A 20,391-nucleotide genomic window follows, 5' to 3' on the forward strand; every position below is an offset into this window, starting at 1 on the left:
TCAAAACAAGTGTGTTATAAGTTACGTCTGTACAAATTTTCCTCTCCCTTGAAACTCTCCCATTTATTTCAACATACTTGAATTTTGGGTCACCTAAAGGAGTTGAGCATCTAATTTGGTACTCTTCTTCTCACTTGTAGGACTAGTGTGGTAAGTTTGGATGTAGTGTTTGTAAGCTGGATATATATTTTTCTGGCACTAGAAGAAAAACAAAGCCTTTGGCTCACGTGATAATAAGCAGTCCTTGCAGGTGCTGTCCTCTTGAGGTCTTCCACATGTGTGGGGCTGTTTCATCTTCACTGATATGCAGCTGCCATGAGGTTTCGTGATTACAGCCAGACGATTTCTGTCAATGCTCTGTGTACTCAGTGTATCAGGTCTAGCTATACTCATGTGCATGTATTTAGCTGCTGAAGAAGGACTTGTTTCAACTGAGAAACCCGACCAAATGTATTGGAAAGAGATTTGCATTGACCTGTCGGAGATTTGAAATTTTATTTCCAAACTGTGTGGATACTTCAGTTGTGGTACAGATTTTTGAGTCCCTGAGACTAGGTATGCTTATACAGCAACAACTGTGCCAAATTTTATTGTCAGCTACACCTATGTGAAAATGGAGATGGTTTTGAATGAGGTATGTGTGGAATCAGGAATAAAATGCTAGAGGTGGTGCTGAGGAAGATTCAGGAACATGAATAAACAGAGGTTGAGAGCATCCAGGTAGGCACAGTTGTGGCACGTCTAAATGTATCTGTTAAATATGCTGTTAAGAGGTTGAAGTTTTCTTTGTCGCTGTTGTATAATCAATTATCTCTTCAGTGCATTTCCCTGTGACAGGGCCGTGCCGCTGCTCATTTGTTCTGTAGTTAGTGCAGTTCACAGTCATGCCTTGCATTCTTTTTTGATTCTGTAGTATATATCTTAGTGAAATAATGGTATTCAACAGGAAGCTCTTTAATACCTGACTACAAACCACTATACCACATACCATTATGCTGCCATGTTTTATCAGAAGTGAAGATATCGTTTGATAACAGAAGTTTTCCTTTCACAGTGAAGGAAAGGAGAAAAAAAATAATAATCAGTGTTTAAAAAAACTACAGCACCTTTAATAATCAATTCAGGAGAAATATCATAAAGTGGAGCAATATTCATGTCTGTCTATCCGAAATTTGAACTATAAAATCCCAAATGATTACAAATAGTCTTTGTGCTTGCTTTCAGTGAAGTCAGCCAGCTGTGTAGATCAACCCATGATACATTCTAACTGCAATGTTTTGTTTAAATAACCCATTTATATTAAAAAAAATCCACTATTCTTCTTTCCAGTGGTTGCTAGCTATGACCATAGCAACAGATAGTGATGTCGCAAGTGGAGTTCAATGTGTTGATTATATGATGAACTGGAGAGAGAAGAAAATAGATGGTCCGTTTACAAATGTCTTGAATGCAGTAAGAGTTTTATAAGAGGAGGAGACTGGAGAAAATTGACTTTATTCCAAGCCTTTGGTTTCTGTTGTTGACCGAGTTGTATATTTTGTCTTGAAAGTCTGCATTTTTCTTCTAGTTTGAGGACTGCTGTTGCTGGAGTAGCACATCCAGGCACATGTCAGTGTGGCTCAGTAAGATAACACCCAAGAGCTGTGATTTAAGCACATATAGGTACTTCTATAAGCTGTACCAAGTCTTGTTGCTTAAAATGTAATAATAATTTAAAATAATAACAAAAACAAAGGCTTAGAGTTATGTGGTAATAATTAAGTTGCATTAAATAAGAATTGAAGCTGCTGAAAACCTGGGAGGAGAAAAAGAACATTTTAACATAAGTAGCACACTTATGAATATTATTCCTTAGTTTGTTACTGTAATTGCTTCTGGATTGGTAGTATTGTCTCTCACTGCAAACATCTCTTTGCTGCTCAGCTATGTAGTGATTATCTTGGGTTTTGTTTTGTGGGATTTTTAAACTCTAGGCCAGTAATTGCTTGATTTGAGCATGATTTTAAATATATACTTGGGATAATTCATCTGAGCATCCTCTCTGGGAGCCCCTAACTCCAAAGACTGAAAATAAGCTTTTGCGAGGGCAAACTGCTAAGATTTTTATAACAAGACTCAATATTTGATGATTCTGCTTAAATCTGAGATACCTTTTTGTAACAGTCCTGTACATATATGCAGACACTTGTGACAACTTTTTTGGGTTTTTTTGAGTATTCTCCTGCATGTCACATTTTCTAGATTAATCTTTGGGGTTGGATAGGGCGGGGGGGGAGTGGATGGTTCTGGTGTGGTTTTGGGGTTTTATTTTTCTTGACTATCTCACATGCTTAAATTTGATAGCCAAAACTGAGTGGAGGTCACACTGTGTGAGAAACAGGGTTATTTCTTAAATTTTCTAATGATACTGCTGTTTGCACACCCTCTTGTGAGGTTTGCTTGTTTTGCGCTGTTATTCCTTCTCAAATACAGTGTTTTGAGCTTGTTCATTGAACTGCAAACCTCAGTCTTGTGGAGAGGCTTGAACAGGTCTTCTGTATTTGGAATTCTAATTCTGTCTTCCAGGGACTTTATCTGCAGATTTAGTAAGTGAAATCTGTATTCAGTCAACAAACAACAATGAAAACATTAAATAATGCCAGGCCAAAGACAGACCCTTGGGTTTCTACCCGATACAGCTTTCCAGTCAGGTAGTGGATCGCTGACGATTTGTCAGGTACGGTTTTCCATCCACTTCTGTTCCAGCCTTACACTCACTTTACACAGAACAGGTTTTGTGTAATGTGTTCCTGAACAAACATGGGGAATAATGTTTGTAGCTTTATTAAAACAAGACCTTGCATGCTCCAAAACTAGTGCTAGAGACTAAGGAAGCCAAGCTTAAAACAGGGGAATTCTGCCCCTTCTCTCATTTCCTCCTCGAAATATATCTGCTGAACCTGTCAATAGCTAGTCTTCCTTCATTTCACAATCATGTTCAACTTCTGCCTGGCAATTAGGACTGCCTTGGTTATCCTTGTGTAACCTTGGCACCCTTTCATCACTGGAAATCCCAGTCACTTCCCAGAAGCACATGTGCCATGGCATAGCTAGAGAAGCGATAGTATAAACTAGCACTGATTGTAAAAACAATGCATTAATTTGTATAGTTATACTTGGTATTCAGCGGCTGTGTAAGCATAAAATTTTTATTAATAGGTGGTTGTGTTGTGGTAACAATATACCTGGACCCTGAATAATATTTTGTGAAACTGGCACCCAGTCACAGGTCTTAGTGTTATGTTGCTATGGCCATGTTGCTCTGTAGCACATACGCTAATATTTTGTGCTGTGATTGAGTCCTGAAAAACATGGACTGTTTGTGGAAGACATGTATTTAAATAATGTTGATTAATAATTCCCCATCAGAACTGGAAGACACATGGGTGGTGAAATGCTCACTCTGTTAAGCCATGCATGCGCTACTCTGAGTCAGGATTTCACTTGAACAGCTGTGGTTTTGACTGCAATGTAGCTGTATGTTTTTCCAAAAGGGGAAATCCATGGGGGAAGTCTTTCAGTAATTATGTTGTTATTACTCCATAATCTTCCTTTTCTATTAAGAACGCTGTTACTGTGTGGTGTCAGGCTCATGGAAAAAGATTGGTGCTTACTGTGTAATGTGGACAAAAGTTTTTAGAAGGGGAAGAGAGGTTTTCTAGTAAAAAATATCTTGTAAAGGGGGATTGATATTTGTGTTAGCTGGAGATAATATTGGAAAAGAAGCTTTATGAAGGCCTTTGTACTAAAATATTGCACGCTGGTTCATGAGCAGATGGCAGCCTGCTAAGAGAAAGCCTAATCAGGTTACCCTGATTTTCATTTTATGGTGTTTTTATAACCTAGTATTATCTATTTATTGTGTAATCTGGTAGACTAATAACCTAGCAAATATCTAACTTTGGGGAATTATCCACTTGTAGAGTAGATTTTGGTACTTTCACATAAAAAAACCATTATAATGGAAATCCACCTATTTAAGATACTGAAGAGTTCATTTGCAGCATTTTAATAAATGATGCCATTTTCAGTGCAGGAAAAAATGCATTTAACTCCCAAAACACTGTCTTAAATGCCTTAATAATGGTATCCCTTTTGGAAAATTCCCTTTACTTCTAAAGGCCTGATTCACGTTCCACTGATGTTAACACAATAACTTCCATAAGCTTTAGATCAAATTTAGATATTATTTGCACCAGATTTTTTTACAGTATTTTGACAATTTGGAAGGCTGCAATTAAAAATCCCACAGTGTATCTAAGTGCTAAATTCTGGCTGCAATAAACGGAAGTGATGAAAACCTCATTAGGTGCCCGTTTATGTGTTCAGATACTGAGAAGACCTGGGTATATAAAATGACTTGTCTCCATCATTACTGCCTTTTCCCATCCTGCCAGACCATAGTCTTTGTTTAGGCAGCATGTCATGAGCACAGCTTGTAGTTTCGAAGACCCAACTCGCCTTTGCTTTCAGATCAATCTGTTCTAGTCTCTGGCTGCTTTTGTGGTAAAGGTATCGCTGACATGCCTGTAGGACATCATAATACTGAATCTGCCGTTATAACTGCTTACTACTCACGGACATGTATGTTGCTGTTTGTATATTGGTTGCTGTTCCCTACAGGCTTCCACTGAGCTCCAGAGAAATTTAAAAAAATTCTTCTATTAAAATGTATGATTTAAAATGTTCCTTTCCCTATGCTTAAGGAATCCCAAAGGATCAGTCTGCTGAGTTTACTTGCTGGTTGCTCCTGTCTTGAAAATGTTAGATTGAGTGAAGTACGATATTGCTTTAAAAAAAACCCCAATATTTATATTTTTCATGAATTCTGTGCTGGGTATGAATTACTGACAGGTCCATTCCATCTGCTGCAGTCGTCTTCCTCAAATATGCTGGTAAACTGAGCAGCCAGGAATCAGATTTTCCTTGGAACATTAGTGTGGTGCTGTCATAATTTAAAAGTTATATCAGACAATGAAAACAAACAATAAACCCAGGAAAACATGTTAAGCCAAATTTAGGGCACTCTGTGCAGCTGTTGTGCAAAAAATGGCTGCAACCCTGGTAAGGGCTGGGGCATGAATCCGTCAGATGGTTTAGAAACATTGGAATTAATGAGTCCTTAAAATGTGACTAATTGATTTTCCTGATTCACAAGGCTCATGCTTGATCTCAATAAGACTCCCAGAGTCTGCAGCGTGTAAGGCTCGTGTCTTGTTCTATACCTGTCTGTTAGTTAATGAAATTGAAACGTTCTATTTTTCAGAGAATTATTAAGATATCAATAACTCATTTAGGGGTTTCTATTTTAACATTAATTTGACTATGTAATTGATGACCCCAAAGAGTTGTCTTCAGTAGTTTCTTTGTCTTTAATTCTTTTTTCTATGCAAATTAACATCAAACTTTTCACATTGTTTTGAGCATAGAATTTATAATATTTAGCCATTCTGCACTGATCTTTTTAGATTCAAATATTTTCATTTTAATATTTACTTACATTTCACTCACAAATGTTACATTTTGCTCACATTCCAATAAATATTTGTGTATTATAATTTTTTAAAAAAATCTTCAATTTGAACAATTTTCTTAATAAATGTATCTTAATTCCCATTGCTCTTGAGTAGTATATGATGATTATAATGGTTTAATTGTCAGAATTTCCAGCCAGTTTAATACAGATAGTAGCAGTGTGCATCTCGCCAGTGTTCAAGGAACACCTTTGAAAATTTGGGTACAGTTCCAGCTGACATCAAAGCAGTCTGAAATATATTTCAGTATTTTCAATGTTTTAATGCTGCTTTCTTTAAAACTAAAGTAAAAGGAATGTAAATGTCAGTGTCTTTTAATATTCAATTATTAGCACTTCATTGGAATTTTATCTTTATTTGCTTTATCGAATGTCATACTAATTGCATTTTATATACCCACTCTGTAAATCTATCACAGTTTCCTTCATTAGTTTTCCAAGTCAACTAAGCTAGTACAGGTTCATTGAATAAAGCAAAAAATCATAGTGTGATTTTTTTTTTTAGTAGTTTCCGTAATAAAAACTGTCAATAAAGGTAATGTAAACAGGATCTTTAGCTTATGTGCAATGAGTGATTTCAGAGCTGAAAATATAGTTTTATATTTTTCAGGAGGTTTTTATTTATTGGTGTCTACTGATAGCTTTACACAGAAGTTCAGTGTTCTTTGTATCTACATTAGAAAACTGAAGTGATATCAATAAAATGCACACAGCCTTTGAAAACTGCTATGTTCTCACTGTAATTTTCTATGACCCCCTCCTATGTATAAAAACTAGTATGCTACAGTAGGAATGTGTGATATCCTCTATTGCTTTTAAATGCTTTTTCAAAAGCAAAATAGCTGTGAATTATTATTATCATTAACCACACCATGCCAAAACAGGAGGAAGAGATGCAGGAGTGTTCATTGATTGATTAGTATACAAATACTTTGACTTAGCACTGACTCTTTTTGAGGCCTATTGATATATGAACTTGTTTCATCCAGTATAATAATTTTATATGTTGTTTCAACCTCATGCTCAAGGATATGACTAATAGCACAGCCGAACTCAGTGGGGCTTCTCATCAAGTAATGTAAGTGCAGGTAGGAGTTTCTTGCTCCAAGTTTTGCATTCAGATTTCCAAGTTTGTGCCTGTCCCAGTCTGCATTAGTGTCAGCTCTTTGCTCCACAGGCTTTCTCTGGAACTTTACGTGTTCTTTTATTCTTATCTGGTTTTTGAGCTTCCTGTGTCCTGTTCAGTTAAGCCCTTAAATTTTACATGTCCTGTTCAGTCAAGCCCTTAAATTTTTATATGTTGTCTCTAGATTAAACCTTTATCTTTTATAGTCAAGAAAAGACCATCGAAGAATGTAAAATGCGAACTAACCAACCCTATTGCAGTGCAAATGGGTAATGGTGCCTACAAGGGAGTTTGTAGGGACATTTGTTATGTAGCAGCCCTAAGCAAGAGTAGACTTGTGTTGTACAATGACATTTATTGACTTCTTCAGGCCTGCACCAGTGTTAACTACAGGGTTGTGCTTTCCTACCTGCTTTAGATAAAATGAAAACTCTTCCTTCCCTATCTACACACAAATCATCTGTGTATATCAGTTAGGCTCTATCTTGCCAATGTTCTTGTCTGTGATGCTGAGATAAGTAGTTATGCCATAAATACAGAAAGTCTACCTGCTGACGTTCTGCTGCCTTTGATTTTTGCTTACTTTTTCTTCACTAAACTATGTGTTGTTATTCCCTGAGTGCCTGTCTTTAATAAGCTAGCTCTCACTTGTTGAGAAGGTTTTCAATAAAACTGACTTTGCAGCGTACTGCCAGGACTGTCGTCAACCCATACGATGCAGTTTGCAGGCTATCGGTCTCTGTTGTCATTTGCCGTTTCTTGTGTAACTTCTTATTGCCATTCAAACTGTTCTAGCTTCACATGTTGTAGCTTTCTGCATGTCACTATAAGCATCTTACGTGATCTAAACAGAAAAGGCCTAGAGGCATCAAAGATCTTAAGTATTACTCGTGAATGTGTTTGAAATCAGGCTGGTTTTGATTCCCCAACATCTTGATTTAGATGACCAATGAATATATCAGTCTGTCAAGTCTGAGGTGTTGTATGGTTTTTGCCTACTGGATAACATTCTTCTGGTTTCAGCGCGATCTCTTTCTCTTTCCTAAATAGAGCCATCACACTGGAGAATCAGCTGGTGATCCTTGAAACATCAGTGACCGATGCAGGAGGCTACTATGTCCAGGCGGTCAATGAAAAGAATGGGGAGAACAAGACAAGTCCATTTATTCATCTCAGCGTAGCAAGTGAGTATTCAAATTCTGGATAATATGCTGTCATACTGAGATTGCAGACAGTATTCATAAAAGTCTGCCTTAATAAAAAGAGCCTTGCTTACAAAGGACTGGATCTTTAATGGAGGTCAGCTTTTCCGCTTGGTTTGGAGCACACTGAACACCTCGTGCAATAAGAGGGGCCTAAGAGACTGTATGCCCTCGACAAATCACCCTCAAAGCCTTTTGTCTGGTGCTTTATTTTGTGCAAAGCAGGTACATGATATCCCTCGCTGTTTGTTGTGAAGTTGTGATCATAATTTCTTTTTAATGCAGGGGTTTATAATGTATTGTTTTCCATCGTGCATAGGTAAACAAGTCACTCTTCTGAGTGCAATTTTATTAATGAGTCTATTCCCAGTCTATGGCATTATTTTTACCTGGAGTTATCACAGGGTCCCAGGGAACATGCATTTCATTGTTATTACTTGTTATTTTACATTGCGCAAATTGTATTAACACCTGCCATTGCAGAGGTATTCCATGAGTAGATTTTACAGCAAAGGGGAGGGAAAAGCAGCAGAGCCACAGGGTCAGGAAGATGACTGCACACTAAATATACCAACATGCACATTCAGCAAAAATATGCACGTGTAAACTATTGTAAAACATTTAGTAAATGTGTTTGTATGAAAAATTAATATTGTAAATATGTAGAATGGTTTGACTCCTTTTCTGAGGGTATTTGGTAAAGGTGTTTTTAATGTAGCAGTGATACAGGGAGTATGTTAGTTTGTTGTACGAGTGTGGAGTTTTCTATTTTTGATTCTATGTGGAGACAAGGAGGAGATGCCTGGGTAAATTTTTGATGACACCAGCAGCTTTTCTGACAGGCTACTCTTACGGTTTGGGCTTCTAGAAGATGCAACACTTTTGATCAGTTGGCATGATGAGGTGCCCAAGATCTCTTGATCTTGGATACCATTAGATTTGAGACGATCCCTATGGCTTGTTTCCTTACAACCGCAAAACTTGGGAGTCTGTGTTTCTGAGCGGGGAAACTGGCAAATTGCTTCCAGAAACATGCTTAGGTTGGTTTGTCAGAAGTTCAACAAAAACATTACGTTCCTGTGTGACATTTAATTAGCAGAAAAATCATATTTTCTTCAAAAATTCCTAATCAGATTTCAAGATTAGCTGTTCTTACACAAAGAATGGAAGCCCTGTTAATGGGCTCTTAGGAGTCAGTGAAGGCAGAAGCTGTGTGGGGTAACAGACAGCAGAAGAGACAAACCTGTGTTTTCTCCCCAGATATGTTTATAAACTAAATGAACTTTTCAGAGGTTTATGTGTATCTTTCTGAAGTGGAAAAAATATTCCAAATCCACCCGTGAATTCTGGCTGTACTGTGGTACGTAGATTGTAAACATTATTATTTCTGACAGTATAAAGAGGTTTGCTAACATTTTAGTAATTTCATTTTTAAAGAAAATTTGTATTGTTTGTATTGTGTGACCAATAATGTACTTCCTGCTTTAATTTCATATCTTAATTAATGCTAGAAATAGTCTGTGATCATGCATGCATAACAAGTGCTATGCAAAGCAGAAGGTAATACGGGCATATGGAAAAGAAAACACTTCAAAATGCATACAGACTTGATACCGTGAATGCAAAGTCTATCTGGAATGTGAAAAATAGGAAAGATTAAATGGATAAAAGAAAACTAAGAATGAGGCAAGATGGAAAGCCAAAAATGGATTTGCTTGTTAAAATGAATATTAGCCAATGAGGTTTTTAAATTGTCATCTTGATATCCAGGATTATTAATGCTGTGCGTGTTGAAAAAAGGCCCTGGCCAAAAGGCATTACAGTGTCTGTAAAGAAAATGACATTAACATGGTCATTCTGAACTTTTGATCTGAGGAAGAAACACATGTGGTACATTAGACAGAAGTGAATAAACCTTTTTGGTCTCGTAACAGAAAATAATCAGGCAAAAATATAGTCCTAAGCCAATATCCGGAGAATAGTTGCAGAAAAATGATGTATTTTGGAAGGGTAATAAAGAATTCCAGCAAGTGGTTGGAAACAGATTGTTAAAGGTACATCCAGGTATGGAAGATATTGCATTGAATTGTCACTGAATCTTATCAGGTGTTAAGTGTGATGACACTTGTCGTTTTCCATTAGGACATGTATAAAATTAAAAAACAATTTAATCAAAATCAAATAAACCACAAGTAATGTGGAATATCTAATCTCTGTGTGAGTAGATGACATATTAATTATTGAGTACAACCTTGCTACATGACTCAGCATGCAGCCAGCGTATTGCCAGTTTTATTGAGGGCAAAAGGAAGAAAAACCATAGATAATTCCCAGGGCAGTCATCCACTGAGAACCATGTTAGATATGCGTAGCTTGTTAGTCCTTGAAGGGTATCAGTGTCAGACTTGCTCCAGCCTATAGGAAGAGGACATTTTCAGAATCGGTCTAACAGCTGAGAAAGCCGTAAGCGGTCCTGTTCTGGTCCGAAATAGAAGAGTGACAGTAGGAGAAAGGTATAGCAGAAGATGAGTTATAGGGCCTTATATTGCAGATTAAAGTTAATGCCTTGAATTGGCTGGACGTAAATGGAGTTCGAGTGACATCTGGATAATATACTAAACTGTCCTTCAATTAATAACTATATTTGATACCTGTTGAATAAGAAGATTTGAGGATGTTGAACATGTTTCAAAAATACAGTCTAAAAGCTACAGTCACGATGAATTCTCTAGTAGGGCTCTGAGTATTTAAAGGTAAAGACTCTTTGTTTCTTGTCAGTCTAACCTATAGCTCATTAAGTCCCAAACAGCATAAAGTTGTACATCCAGCCATCGCCCCCTGATTACAAACGTAATGCATGGAAGTTGGAAAATAGCTTCAAAAGAAAGCCTTCTGGCTTGTCGGTGTTGCTTCTGCTGTGCTTGGCTTTGTTTTTCTCTACATTCTGAGGTTGGTCAGACATTGAAAACATAGGAATGAGAATGCCTGGGTTTAATGAAAACTAAGAGATCTTTAGGACACGTTGGTGTCTTCAGATACATATCCAGTACATGTTACTGTGACAGTTCATTCCTTAAATATGCTTTGCACTAAAGATGAATTAGCCAACAGATATGGTCGCTCTTTCAGAAGATCCAAATATTGAGCAGTATTTTTCCTTAACAGCAGAGTTCCTAGCTTATTTAAACAGTGGTGTCCTGCATGCCTGCCTTCTAAAACCATGTGTCTTAATTTGAAAGTCCAGGTCACAGCATAAGGTCCAATCCAACTATGCTTGAAAACAATGGTATTTCTTTCAAGGAGACATGTTTCCACTGATTTCAAGAGGATTAGATCATCTCTGAGGTGACAGGCTCTGGTGAAACAAAAATTATGTCCAACAGGCAGCATATGGGGAATAACATCATATCTGAAATTAGTACAAGATGTTAAATTTAGGACTAATTTATGACATGTCTTAATCAGTTGAACTGTATACCAAGCTAATGAAAATCTTGCCCCCCCCCCCCCCCCCCCCCCCCCTCTTTTTTAACCATCTGTCCCAGCTTTCATGTAAATAACACAAAATTGTGGCTGGGAAAATTGGAAAGTCTGAAAGTCAAGAGCTTGGCAACAGAAATGGTAACAAAACTGTTTGCTTTTGGACTCAAATACATTCACTCCCTGTTGAAAATTCACTATTACTGTTTTGGAGGATTTCAGTATTAACTGCATTGCTGGAACTTCCCAACTTAACCAGAGAGGTGTGAGAGTTAATATGTCACTGGGCTGTCACAAGCTTCTTAGATGTAAATATTACTTTTCAATAAAAACAGTTGGGAAATCCTTAATGTTCTTTCCTGTTTCCATCTATCAACAATAAATTTGATTATACTCTCTTAAACGGAGCCTTAATTTTTTAGGCTTTTTTCTTTTGTGCCCGTTCTCCCACAGACAGACCTACGCAGATGGTCAGATCTCTTCCTAAAGGCTCTGGCTTGTCAGGGGGTAAAGTGACAGGCTTTTCATCTTACCAGTGTTGGCAGGACACTTAAAGATCAAAGTGTTCGTTAAAGTAAGGCCATCATAAAAGTCTTATTTCCTTTGAGGCCATACTCTGTATCAGCTAAATTTCTCTGAAACTCTGCACCAAACTCTTATGGTTGTAGTATGGAACTTAAAAAAACCAAACAAAACCTCAAAAAAAACCCAAACACCTGATACCTGGTACTTTGCTGGAGGCTGTGCTATTTATGCATGAAGGTGTTTTTTTGGAGGAAAGAGGGGGCAGGGGTGTTAAGAGCTTCTTAATAGAACCGTAAGGATTTCTAATATATAAGTCCAGAGTTTAAGAAGTGGGGGGTTTTTAGAGGGGGTAAAAAAAAAAAAAAAACCACCAAAAACTCCCTATGAACCTTTTTTATCATGGTAAGGAGCCGGCTGAGGTATTCACCACGGCGTAGGCAATGTGTGTCCATGTTACTTTATTACATAACGATGTGGCAAGACTCTGGTGCTGCTTTAGAAGAAGTTCGAAAAGCCCTGCTGAAATTTTTCTATTATTGATTTCAATGCAGTCCTGTAGATGTAAGCTGCGTTGGCCCAGTCTTAGAAACTTTTAACGCTATGCGCTGCTATTTCAGACCTTAGTCAAAGCATTTTATGAAAAATTTGAGAAAGTGTCTGCAGTAAATGATTTAAATGCCAAGTTTGCAAAAGGTGGGTATGTGTAAGCTGTTCTGACAGCTTAGATACTCCTGCTTCAATTGGTTTTGCAGCGCTAATCATCTGGAACTGCGATTCAGGGCCTCGCTTCTGGACCTTCTTGTTAAGCTGTGAAATATTGAGATGCATGTCGCTTCAATAGATTTATTAGTAAATTAGATAGTCTTGAGACCTATTCATGACACTAGGAGATACAGAGTGTTCTGCAGACTGACGTCTTTTTCTGATGCAGGCTTTGTAAAAACAGAAAACAAGATTGATGAAAATTTTAAAAACCTTGCCAGCCAGCATTTCTGAAGAGTCAAAGATAATAAAGCCGATTATCATTTAATAAAGATAAATTTTTCCCTTGAGCACTGGCAATGCTTAAAAAAAAAGTGTACAAAAAAAAAAGTTGGGGACTGAAAATTAAACTCCTGGCTTGGTTGCATTGCAATTAATTTAAAATATGAGGGTGTCATGTTGTTCTGCCCAGCTTCCACTTGCAACAAGAAGAATTTTATTCCGCTACGGCAGACATTAACATGAGGCTAAACAGACCCTGTTTGTCTCTGGTTGGCACCTGTTTTGTTCTTTAGTGTAATGTATCAAAACATAAATTTTACAAAAGGGAAGAGTCGTATTTCAGACTTGCAGAGTACAGATTTTGCACTGAAAGTTTTGGTTTGTTTTTCTGTTATAAAGAAAGGTTCTTATGATAGCACAAGATGTTTAGGTCAGTTTCAGTGTCTGTAAAAATGAAATATTCTTTATGTTGTTAGGAAAGAAATTGGAGGGGAAAAAAATGGTATACTACCTGTTGGTGTATTTGGTAGAATATTACTTTAGACATCCTTCTGTCAGGTTTGTTAAGAAGACAAGTTTTCAGAAGATTCTGAGCAGACATTTTTCTCTTTGGAACAGAGCATTTCACCAACATAATTTTTCATATTAACCATCAAGGTTTGTTCAAGTCAGCAGATGTTGAGGATCCTTCATGGATACGTTTCAAGCACACTGCTGCATGAATTTTTCATACCTAGTTCCAGCTTTCAGGTGTAGGCAGGGGAAAAAAAAAAGGAGGAAAGGGCTGGCACCCCCAGGGAATAGATATTTCTATTCTGAGGTCAAATTCACGCAAGCTATATAAACTTGTCAGACTGTTTTTAGTTCATGCCAAGGGAATTTATTTCGCTTAGCCTCTCGGGGTCAGTGCTGTTGAGGTGAAATTAGTGTTTCAATGATGCTTTGGTTTTCTGCCTTTTTTTTGTTTGTTTCGTTGGGGTTTTTTGCAAGGAAGGAGAAGGAATATGGGATGAAATGAAATTGCATTTCTGTGCTGTGATTGTACATGATCGCCTGAGGTTCTGACCAAATACTGGCGAAGTCCAATGTAGCACAGCTCAGCCTTCTCTGCAGTCGTTTTAAGTCACTCTTTGAAATAATGACATTTCTTTCCTTTCCCATTTTCTACACAGGCTTTGCTTTCTCTTTGTCAAGCAGAATTTCCAGGAAGGAGACCCTAGTGGTTGTGTCATGGGTGGTTTCATGAGTAAATATGTGCCTTTCACTTTGATGGTCACTTAACATTCTGTTGTTATCCAAAAAGTTAATTTGAATGAGACTGTAGAAGTGTTCAGGATTTAAAACTGAACCGTAAGGATAAATTCTGTGTAAATGCCATCTTTAATACCCTGGTAAAATACTTTGTCTTAATGCTTTTTCTTCAGTTGTAGCACCAATCTGCTTCAATACTGAAGGGCATACAATTTTAAATGGGTATCTTTGTTTCTTATTATTTTGAGAATAGATTGAGTACAACTTAACTATGCTTATGAGATGTATGTATATATTTAAGTCAGATGCAGTTAATAACAATTATAGCTATAACAAAAAGGACTAAATTGAGTTAGTGTTAAAGATTTGGTTTTGATATATTGGAACAAATGTTAGTTTAAGCTTTATCCAGAGCTAGGAATTTCAGTGGAAGCTGATATTCTCAATGGTTTACCCTATTATCTACTGCAAAGGTGATACTTGTATTGCAATGTAGAATCATTTTATATACACTGCAAAGAAATAACAGATGTTCAGGATTTATCAGCATTCTTGGACTCCAAATTTAATTGTTGGTATTTCTTTTTTTTAAAGCTTCAGCCAGATCTTTTCCATGATTCTTTTTTCTTCTGATATAGAGGGAAACCTGTGGTTAAAACGATAGATTGCTAAACTGCGGGAATAATAAAGATGAGCCAAGAAACCTCTGTGACAGCTTGAGCTACTCTTTGGCTTTACCCAAATATTCTATTGGTGCTTTTTCTGATAGATAGCAGAAATATTGGTTGGTCTCCAGTTTCTTCTTCCTCTGGACTATTTTTGATGATACCTATTGCCACACATGGCGCACTTTTCCATCTGCTGCAGCCTCTGTCCCAGGAAACTAGTGTCTCCTCTGCTAGTAGTCTTTTGCAATGAAAAGATAATACAATAAACTTTCTGTAAGATTTTTTTCAATCTCACTGTTGAAGAGAACTTAAACAGCCAAAATCAGCATAAAACGTATTTCAATATCTGGCACTTAATTTTCATCATGTTGCATCAACAAATGTAATAAAGCTTTAAATCCATGTTTTATGGAAAGAATAGTTCCATCCTTTTCTCCCAAATGCAACAATACAACCCTGTTGTTATGGGGACTCATCACTAGCTGGTGAAGCTAGGGAAATGCACCCGAGTTGAGCATATGTTCCTTCGGCATATGTACATACATTATGCATGCTGCTCTAAAAAAATGGCAAATGCTTAAGTTTCTATAATCTAACTTATTATTTTAACATAGCTTCTTGTTACGCTTGTCTGTTTATAAGGTTTGGGGGTTTGTGTCTGTAAGAGATCTGGAATACACACACTCTCTCTCAAAATCCTGGGTTGTCTCCTAAACCTTTTATTTATATCTGACACATGCAATTAATCTCTCCTTATCTCTAATCACTTTTGCTATTACATTCATCGGAGTGATTTGTATCCTATCTCTGTCACTGCTCTGTAATTGATATGTGGAGATAAGAGTTTCTTAGAGGACACAAAGAAGGAAAAGAGAAAATTGAATTTACCTTGCAATCATTTTATAAAATGTGACATACATCAATTATACATGCCATCCAGGAAAATGCCATCTTGAACAAACTGTGATGATTTGTTGGAAGACCAACATAAGAGAAATGCCAGAAAACTTTTCTGAACAGAAAAGTATTGCTAGTTCAACAGGCAGACTTCTCGATCTCACCGATTCACCTAATTTTTTTTAAATAACGCTGCAGAATTTACCAAGAAAGTATCATTTTTGATCGGTGTTTTTCTTCAGTCAGTCTTGTACTAATACTCTACTGTGAAATAAGATGAACGGAAGCTGCTGAAATAACCATTGTTTTGATCAGACATAAAAAGATGATGCTGGTTACTCAAGACTGAATCATCTTTCATGGGCGAAAATGGTAAAATTGATAGTATAGTCCAATTCCAACTTGACCACTTCTACCATGAAAATATTTCTATTTGGTTTCTCTCTTCTATTTCATTGTAGTGAGAAGTGAACTAATTTTCTCACTCTTGTTTAAATACTTTGTCCTCATGATTAGTTCTAATTGTTGGTGTGAGAGTAGTAGTAGCTGTCAGTAGTTTTAAGTTTTAGTATTTGGGGATTTTTGAAATACTTTTTAATATGTACTGATAATATTACGAAAATTAATATCTAGTAAGTAGATAAATAATATGATAACAGTAATAGAAATCATAAAACTCAGAAGATTTAAGTCAAGCAACATCCAATGTTGGCCACTTCCCAGGACTGTAGGACTGGCAAGCAATCTTTTCCCTAGAACTGTTTATTTCTTTCTTATCATGTACGCCCAAGATACGATGCACTTTCTAAAAGAGGAGACAGAAGTATAGCGATTTGTAGGCATTTGTAAAGGGCTTTGCATTTCAGTTTATGTAAGTATCATAATTCTGAAGCTTTAAAAGGAATAGCTACTGGAGACTCGCATATCAATTTACCCCTTTTGAGCATTACCTTTTGATCTCTTATGAGTCCTGTTCTGCTGTGCCATACTCCTAGAGTATTCGAAGTAGCTGACTTGAAATCTTTTGCTTTGTTTCCCATCTTTACACAGTTGGGTGTATTTAAAGTATGATTTTCATTTATTTAAAGTTGGTAAACCCTACTAAAGATGCTTTTTACCAAGAAAAAAAAAAAAGTAAGAATCTATAACTTACTGAAGTGAGCTTTAGCTTAAACATGGTATTTTAAGGGGGGGGAAAAAAAAAATCACATTTAGAGAAAAAACATCTATGTAATATATATCTGTGATAGCTTTATACTGTTCTGTAATGAGACAGGTTGTCCTGGCTGGTCTGTGAACAAGACGGTAAAAAGATAACAAAGCTCTTGCTTAGGAAAATAGCAAGGAGCGTTTTATTTCTTATGAACTGGATAAACTTGCAGCAGTAGGGTTTTTTATATGTAGGAGTAGGACTCCCTCTTCAATTTAGAAAACAAGTAATTTAGGAACTGTTTGATGGTGTTCTTTAAACTGTCATTGTATTAGGCAAGCTTGAAATATCTTATAAACAGTATAGATAAGGAATAATAAATATGCTCAAAACAGATGTTTAATAGAATAACTTTTGCACTTACTCAGTTACTGCAAAAGCCTAAATATATCCTAAAGATTATATTACATATGCTAAAGGTCTGCATGGCAGAGCTCCTCCCCCCCCTACCCCCAGCATATTTACAAAAACTAATTTTCATCTTGAGCTTTCACAAACATATGGTTGCTTGAGGGTTATCATTTTTAAGGCTCTTCATATTAAAGATGGTTTTAATTTCTTCTCAATATACACCACAGAACAGTAAAACTGAATAAGGATAGAAACTCCTCACATGTCTGTGTCATCGTTCTGCCAGATAGATGTGATTTGTCTGAGTAATTCCAAAAGTGCAGACAGTAGCCTGTGTATGAACAAAAATGGAAAAACAGTGTTTACAACTGCAACCTAAGCATTGGAGAGTTAGGACATGCAGGATTCAAGGTCATCTATAAAACTTTAAATATTGTTCTTTGTATAGACATGTTATGATAAGTAAGGTATTTAATTTGATTGTTACTGTTGTTTTGTTCAGTAGACAAGATGAAAATTACTCATTTATAAACTGTCCAACTAGGTTTGTTTTTTTATAAATCAGCTAACCAATTTTTTCTCCAAATTTTAACGAAAAAAACTTAGTATTGGAAACTTTTTTAGATTTTTAGTAAGGACTTGCTATGAATTTTAAAGTAATGTAGAATAATTGGACCGTCCTACCCCATTTGTAATAGGAAGAGAAATTCAGACTCGACTGTAACCCAGGTTGCTTCACCTGATGTACATAAAAGCTGCATCGATTTCTTGTCCACTTGGTTGTACCCTGAGAGCTGTAAATTGCCGATCCAGGACGTTTGTTATCCTTCGTTTTTGTACTACTCAGTTTCACATATTCTCATTTGTATCTAGGGAGTGGATAGACATCAGAGTAATCCAAGTTCTGATTTTTTTTTTCCCCTACAGATTGTGCTGTAAGGTGATAGAAAAGCCGATTTCTTTTCATGTGCAGACTATTGCCTACACTTTCAAGCCCCTTAAAAATAATCCATAATCCAAAACTCTGCCTTTTTATGGTGGATACATCATTTTAGCTATGGAATGTGTGAACAAAGTTACAACTCCCATAATCTGGGAGAACATCATCGTTAAATAGTGTGTCTTTAAAGGACTGTGAGCTTTCTGTGATAAAAACGAAGGAACACAGCAGCCAGGAAGGTGCACACATGTCCTAGTCTCTAAGGCCCTGTTTGTGCAAAATTGTTATTAAATTTTTGGCCAGCTGTGTTTGTGGTTAAATGTTTACAAGCAGAGAACAAGTAGCTTACTGCTGTTGTGTGTAGGGAAAATACCGCAGTGGACAGTGTGTTGCCTGAAGAAGGAAAGACAAGAGAAGTTGTGCCTGGTGGTCTCTTTTTAATTTTTTTCATTTTTTTTATTCCCCACTTGTTCCTTAAGCACTAAGGAGGGATAAAAAGAAAATCTTTCTTACTTACTCCGTGTTGGCTATATTTCGATCCGCTCTGCAAAGCCATGTGCTCATAAACCTGACTTAGGAAAGACAGTGAAGGCTTAAAAAGCCAGCAACGTTCTATCTTCTGCAAATGCTGGGAAAGAAACTGCACACCCTCTGCTGCCTTCAGCTATCCTTGTGGATTTATCAGATCGCTGTGAGTGATACTGTCATAGCTGTTAAAGAATGTAATTGGTAGTGAGTGATTAAAATTGCAGATGGCCTTTTCAAGGTGATTATGAATATTAAATCAAGTCTGTAAAAGCTAGCTAAAAAGGCCTGTGAAACTGAAAAGTGAATATGCTGAGGATAATTGCATACAAAGAGGATCTCGCAGGCATGCTATGCTCATCCAACCCCCCCAGTCAATCAACCACCCAACCAAAAACCCCAAGAAGCAAAATAATTCATGTGGACCTATTGTATTGAAGGAGGTGGAACTAAATATCTGCCATTTTTAGGCTGTAAGTCCCTCTGTGCAAAGAACTTGCTGCATCTCGCTCCTCTTTTATAGAGAATGTTATCCCAGGTCCATCGCTGTCATCGTTGAGCAGTGATAGGTCTGCAAAGTCCCCTATGTCATGCGATGCTGTGTCATTAACAGTGATCTTTTCCTGTTCTTTTCCAATTGTAAGTGATTATGACAAATGTTCCTTTCCACATCACCCTGGAAGGAGGCCAAGAATTACTGTGGAGTGACTTAAATTCATTTGGTGAACTTTATCTCACAAAGCAAAGGCTATGTGGGAATTATTTCTTTTTAGTTGAAAAATCTAAGGTTCATTTTGTTCTGTAATTTAGAGTGGAAACTTGAGATGCAAACAAAGGTAAAGGTAGAAGAACCCCCCCCCTCCCCCCCAAAAAAAGTCTTCATTTTGAGCTGTGCTTACTTACATGTGTATTTTAATACAAGTGCAGAGAGCTTTCACATATGTTTAAATAGCTTGTGAACTTAGAGCCTGAGGGATTGTTTTCTTGTGCATAGTGTGATTATAGACTCATCACTTTTGGACTAATTTCATGCTTTCAAATAGAAGAATTTTGTATGGTTGCTTATACTTCAACATATTATTATTGTATTGATCTCAAACTTCATGATGACCTATCTAATCTTCTCTTAAACTGTAAAACACCATGGGATTTATTGTGAAGATTTATATAAATGCATTTTGCAATTATTGTTTATTACCTTTGGTGTGACGGGAATAATTTGTTTAATCATTTGAGGAGCTTTTTCCCTTTCAGAAAATATTTCTGCTTGCCTGAATTTTGTGGTCACTGTTACATTAGTGGTTTTGTTGCGCATTGATTCTTCATCTAAATTAATATTATTTCACTTATGGGTATTCCCTTGGTAAATTTGAAAGAGAATTCTGCTTATTCCACTGCATTAACACTTATTTCTAGCCGTATTGGCTTAGGAACTGGTCTATGGCCACCTTGACGAAAACATTTGTACTATGCAAGTATTTTAAAAAGCTATTCTAAAAAAAATACTCAAACATTTATTATTGGTTCATTGCTAGTCAATGCAGCAGGTGTGTTCTTAAAGGGTAGGTGGTCTAAACAGATGCTCAGCACTTTTCTTTAACTGTGGAAAGACAAGTTCCACCTTGTAATGCAAAGAGACAATACCCAAGAAGTTATGAGG

The 20,391-nt window shown here is 36.7% G+C and overlaps 1 protein-coding gene across 3 annotated transcripts in view; it reads left to right on the top strand.

Moving 5' to 3' along the window:
* The window catches only part of SDK1 (sidekick cell adhesion molecule 1), a 416,540-nt gene that overhangs the window by 196,524 nt on the left and 199,625 nt on the right, over window positions 1-20,391 (top strand). For all 3 annotated transcript variants that reach the window (XR_007504567.1, XM_049791764.1, XM_049791765.1), the window contains exon 6: window positions 7,749-7,882. Coding sequence is in view for 2 of the 3 variants with exons in the window: in XM_049791764.1 (XP_049647721.1) it covers window positions 7,749-7,882 (134 nt within the window). In the remaining variant the exon portion in view is untranslated. The remainder of the gene's footprint in view (window positions 1-7,748; window positions 7,883-20,391) is intronic.

The sequence above is a fragment of the Accipiter gentilis genome, chromosome 33, assembly GCF_929443795.1.
Source record: "Accipiter gentilis chromosome 33, bAccGen1.1, whole genome shotgun sequence".
Lineage (NCBI taxonomy): Eukaryota > Metazoa > Chordata > Aves > Accipitriformes > Accipitridae > Astur > Astur gentilis.